Below are 6,000 nucleotides of genomic sequence, written 5' to 3' on the forward strand. Positions count from 1 at the left end.
TAGGTTCCCTTTTGGATCGCCTCGCTTCTGCAATTGCGGGGGCCATAATTACGCCACTGATCCAGCATAGCAAGGTAATATTTTCAGGTTAGTATATTGTTAACTACACTGCAAAACAAGGCAATAGAGATTTTTTCTCCATTAAACAAAGCGCACTTTTTCATCCTACTGATAATTCATAAACTTCTAAGAAAGGTTGCCCAAGTGACACAGCAGTATGTCTGCGGACTCTCACCACTAGAAACTAGCTTTTGATATCCGTGATGGGCAGAGCACAGATAGTCCATTGTAAATCTTTGTAGTTAATTTCAAACACCCCCGGCCCTGCATGGCCATGTGGTTAAGGCGCTCTAGTCGTAATCCGAGGGTTGCGGGTTCAAATCCCCCTCGCACCAAACAAGCTCGTTCTTTCAGCCGTGAGCCCATTTTAATGTGATGGTCAATACCACTATTCGTTGGTAAAAGAGTAGTCCAAGAGTTAGCGGTAGGTTGTAATAACTAGCTGCCTTCCCTCTAGTCTTACACTATTAAATTAGGGACGGCCAGCACAGTTAGCCTTCGCGAAATTCAAAACAAACAATCAACCGTTTGGGAAATGTTAATTTGTAGATCACGAATTTTTATGATTCTATATGCACATATTGTGTAATAATTCTATGTATTTTGCTGTAACTTCAATTGTTTCCAATTAGATTTGTTTGGAGCACAAAGTCTGGTCTTAAAAATAGTTAATGCCCCTCTCCAGTGACACAGCGGACTTACAGCGCGAGACTCTGGGTAGAGCATAGATAAACCATTGTATTGTGTTTAACTTTAAACAAACAAATAAACAATTAATGAATTTAATCATTCTTGAAAGTTGTGAGGAAAGATGTTTCTGAACTTTGTTAACAGTGAAGGTTTGTTTGTTTTAAGCGCAAAGCTACACAATGAATTATCTGCTCTGTGACCACCGTGATCAATTGAACTCGAACTGTTTGATGACATAGGAGAGTGGGACCCATGATGAGAAATTAAAATCATCCTCATGATGCAGAAGGAACAGGTCAAGGTTGCACCTGACCATCCCAGGTCCAGACAAGGATCTAAATCCTGATGAAGCAAAGGAAGACAGTGGGAGGAATAAATCAAGATTGCACCTGACCCTCTCAAAGGTCGAAATCAAAATACTAAGATGGGCTTTGACTTGACTTAAAGAGAGTAAATGACCCTGAAGAGAGAAGTAGTATCAATGTTCCAATGCTTTGCTATAGTGTTTACTGATTTCTTGAATAACGATATAGCATTTGGAAGTTCACGAAGAACAGTAGAAAGGAGAGAAAGAGGTCCTAGTGAACCTGAACAACGGCCAAACGACGATACAGCAACGACAATACAGCAACGACGATACAGCAACGACAATACAGCAACGACAATACAGCAACGACGATACAGCAACGACAAAACAGTGAAAAAATTAACAAAGAACTACCAATAAATCTTCGCACAAAATGTTGTTTAGTCTGAAATAGTCTCATATTTAGCTGTTACTACATATAAATTGTAAATTTGTAGTTTCGCTAGTTTTCTAATAGACAGATAACATATCAGTAAACGTTTAGATATTAAGGAATTCTTCGGCGATTTTTGTTTGCTTAACTTTCTTGGGTTACATTGTACTTTTCATATTTTAAAAAGTATGGAAAGACGCTATGAAGTGTTAGTCGTTTTCTTATAGTACCCTGCTGGCACAACGGTACGTTTGCAGACCTACGACGTTAAGAGTTCTGTTTCGGCAACAGTGGTGTGTCGAGTACAGATAGCCCATTGCGTAACTTTGTGTTTAAGAACAACCAAACCATTCTGTAAAACGCATTGGTTATCGAATTTTCTGAATTAGATCATTAAACGATTACACGTTAGCAGTTAAAAATAAATATGCTCAATCTCGAGAAATGTCTAGAACAATAGTCGAGATATTTACCTGCACAACAACATTTGAACTACGGTACTATGGATCCTTTTTCATGGATGTATAAACACTCACATATATATCCATTGCTTTTGGATATATCTAAACTGACATGAATATTCTTTAAAAAAAAAAAAAAAGACTCTGAGTTTTATTCTTCCGTTTTTATTATAAAACCACTCTCAAAAAATATTGTGTACTTCTGTAATAATTCGTTATTTTCATAATTGTATTCTTCCTAACTTTAAATTAAACGGGCATGAACAGGTAGTTAAGCCTGAGGGTCATGGGTTCAAATCCCCGTAACGGCCCCATTGGCTGAAGGGCAAGCATATTTAGTGTGACGGGGATTCGAGCTCACGACCCTCAGATTACTACGAGTCGAGTGCCTTAAACACTTCACTGTGCCAAGTACATACAATTCTATAAAACTTTTCATACAAATGTTTATACAATTTTAAATCAAATTTCTATAATAAATACTTCACGAGTGTTAATTATAAACGTAAGAAGTAAACATTATTATTTTTAAATAATTATAGCTCAAATTTTATATTTTGTTATATTTTTTACAGAGCAGTATGTTCTGTGGAAGGTCAGCGTGTGGCGCTTTTCTACCCCGGATGTTCATTTTACGAATGTTCTGCTGCGAGGGAAGCTCGGAATGTGGAGGCAGCGTTCGAGAAATTTTTATGTCAGGTAAGTGAGCTTGAAACACATCTTGTTTCTAATTAAAAAGCAATGTAACCATCCCATAGTCTCAGCGTCGGGCAAACAGAAGTTTTCACAAGGGTTGGTTGTTAAATAAATGTTCATAGTGTCTTCTTACCAGCAAACTTGTAAGCTAAGCCAGCTTTCTGATTAAACATGAACTTGGTGAAGCCTAGCAATAAAATTATCGACATGTGTATGTACCTTTCTCTACTGATGAATTCTCCATATTGCATCATCTTGAACAATTTTATGTTTCTTTTCTCTTGCAACACTCAATAGAAAGAGCTAATCAAGAAATTAGTAATATTACCAGCTAAAGCATAAATGTTTTCAACTTCTTAAATTGAATCTGTCTGTTACAGGTAGTCACCAGTAAAGAACAGAGACGGCGTCTATCGACTTTTACCTTACTTACACCCAAGATCCAAAATCCTAGAAGAAATAGTGCGGGAAATTCAACGTTAAGTAGCTGGTGGAAAAAAAATCGAACAAACCCTGAGCGCGAAGTTAGGCAAGATCGAACATTAACTATGTAATAAGGCTTAACGAAGAGAGAGATGTTTCTTTTTGCTGGTTGATTAAAATCATGTTCTTCATACGCTATGTAGTTCCATAATTTTGTTTGTTTGTTTGTAAAGCGCCAAGTTACACAATGCTATGCCGACCATGGGTATTAAAACCTTCACACATACGGCTGAGCAACTTTTTTTTTTTTTTTCGGAGGGGTATAATTTCGGAACTTAAAAAAAATTGAAATAAACTTTTATTTTTCCCTATGTTTTAAGAACTATTTATATCCCTATATTATGGCCTCAACTGTGTAATTTTTCCCCTATTAAAGACTATAATTGACCATTTTCTCCACTTTTGTCATCAAACCTTTGTTAGTGATAAATGATACTATATATTATGTATTTAATTATATGGTAGTGCTTCTTGTGATGGAAAGTTCCACACTATAAATAATTATTACCCTTTTCTATAAACTGAACATTTTATTTCAACTTCTTTATCTTTTTTAGAACAATAATCAGTTTCAAGCATACATTCCAGAGATATGGGCAAATGATGAAAAGGTTCAAACAGAACATGAAGAAAGTATATGTTAGGTTTACGTGGGATATCAGTTCATTTGAGGCCCAAATAGAGGGTCCGGTATGGCCAGGTGATTAAGGCACTTGACTCGTAATCCGAGGGTCGCGAGTTCGAATCCTAGTCACATTATATATGCTCGCCGTTTCAGCCGTGGGGGCATTATAATGTTACAACCAATCCCACTATTCATTGGTAAAAGAGTAGCCTAAGAGTTGGCGGTGGGTGGTGATGACTAGCTGTCTTCTCTCTAGTGTCACACTGCTAAATTAGGGACGGCTAGCGCAGATAGCCCTCGAGTAGTTTTAAGCGAAATGCAAACCAAGCCTTTAACGTTTTTTTCTTGCAATTATTTATTTCCTTAATACTATATTCTGATCGAAGGTTTTGTTTCAGTTGGGACTTGTTCGGTTTATGTGTATTTCACTAATCTTATATGTTGCTTTGTAGGTGCAGTTTATCACCAGTCAATTAACATGTGAAAACATGAAAAGTATGCATATCGATTTTTTAAGGTTAAACGAAGAGAACATGAATGCGATGTCATAAAGTGACGTAAGCCTCGCGCTGCAGAGGAGTTTTCAGTTGAAACTGGGATCTTTGATAAAACAGTGTAGCCGAAGTCCTACACATTTAGCAAAGGCTAACATTCGTTTTGCAAAGTCTGAACCAAACTTGAAAACAGTGAAAACAACAACAAAGATAGCTGTCTCTAATTCACCTAATTGTGGGAATCTTTAAGGTTAAATAGCCCAACAACGAAGAGATGTAAGTATACACTGCTGGATACCTTGACGTTTGAGGTTATGGATTTCTTTTGTCTAACTTGGCAGGAAAACAGTCGCTCTTCAGGTTACACACTAGCCTTTTTATGCTTTATTTTGTATTAGATTTGGCATTGGTGATAATCTCTAACTCTTCACGGTGGAATTGTCTTTGAAGAGTGGGGAAACAGACCCTTGAAGAAATGTACTGAACAAGAAAATTGAAGAAACGAATTATTAAATATGTCACTTTTGAAAGGGGGTTCATATTAAACATTGTTGATGGGGCATTTAAGAAATTTGATGGTCTTTCAATGTAAAACTGTTCAAAATGAGTGGACCTTTAAGAATTGGGTATTTCATTACGATAATGATAGTTAATGTTTTCTTTAAGTTCTTAAAAATTCAACATTTCAGCAAAACGTCTTTTGCTTTTCAAGTAATTTTCATACAATGAGTGATTTTAGAAACAGACTGTTGTAAAACCGTAGTCCAAGAAATCTTTTTACTGCACGCAACTTTCCTGGTGTTGGTCAATTCTGAACAGATTCCATTGCAGATGGGTCTGTAAACATTCTGTGTCCGATGACTGTGTGTCACAGGAAATTCGTCTGTTCTCTTTTCTCAACTAATTCGGAACTTTTCTTAGCTCGTCAAAGGTTATTTTCTATATGTGATTATGCCATTTAAGTATTTAAAGACGACGTTCTAAGGTAGTACAGGCACGATCCATTAGTCATTGAAACGTAACAGATGTATTACATAATCTAAATGGAAATACGACAAACGTTTTCTACTCGCCTTGTCGACTTATTTTGAACTTTTGGTTTCTTGCCTTGGCAAGATTCTTGAAATGCCTAACTAAATCATGGAGACGTCTGGAAAGGTCTTGAGGTCACAGCAGTAGTGGTAGCAGGTGTAACATCTGTATTTTAAAAGTAAATGGTGTTTAAATTTCCAGGCAGATGCAGCAAGAGGTGTGGCTGTTTGATCTTAGCATTTACCATTTCATTTTTCAAATGTTTTATTCTGTCTCATGTTTCTTTCATGTCTTATTTATTTGTTTGTGTATTATATTGATCTTTTCCATGACACTCTTTGAGGATGATACGAGTGTAACTTGTTTTCCATGTTGTTTTTATACTTACATTTTTAATTAGAAAGTTTCTGTACTTCTTCAGTCTTGCTGCTGCAATCCTTCTATACATTTTCAATAATTTAATTAATCTTCATTTAATACTGTCTCTTTTTTGCTTGTTTTTCTTTCCACAGTTGTATCAGCTTCAACAGATTTTCGATCTCGTTTCGTGTTCGTTTTATCATTTTAGCTTAGTCAAAACTCTATTCTGTTTTCATCAAACTAATACCACTTCCGATAATATTTTTGTAATATGTAATATTGTTAAATGAGTTATTTGGCTTATTTAGTAAATAAAACATAAACTTCAGTCGACGAAACAATAAAGCATTTATTTATTT

At 35.9% G+C, this 6,000-nt stretch overlaps 1 protein-coding gene across 2 annotated transcripts in view; it reads left to right on the forward strand.

The window, feature by feature from the left end:
• Nucleotides 1-3,268, forward strand: part of LOC143256539 (ras-related and estrogen-regulated growth inhibitor-like) — a 47,229-nt gene extending 43,961 nt beyond the window's left edge. For both annotated transcript variants that reach the window (XM_076513894.1, XM_076513893.1), the window contains 2 exons: nt 2,527-2,650; nt 3,028-3,268. In XM_076513894.1, the coding sequence (XP_076370009.1) occupies nt 2,527-2,650; nt 3,028-3,201 (298 nt within the window). In that variant the 3' untranslated portion in view covers nt 3,202-3,268. The remainder of the gene's footprint in view (nt 1-2,526; nt 2,651-3,027) is intronic.
• Nucleotides 3,269-6,000: the final 2,732 nt, after the last annotated feature.

The sequence above is a fragment of the Tachypleus tridentatus genome, chromosome 7 (genome assembly GCF_004210375.1).
Source record: "Tachypleus tridentatus isolate NWPU-2018 chromosome 7, ASM421037v1, whole genome shotgun sequence".
NCBI classification, from domain to species: domain Eukaryota; kingdom Metazoa; phylum Arthropoda; class Merostomata; order Xiphosura; family Limulidae; genus Tachypleus; species Tachypleus tridentatus.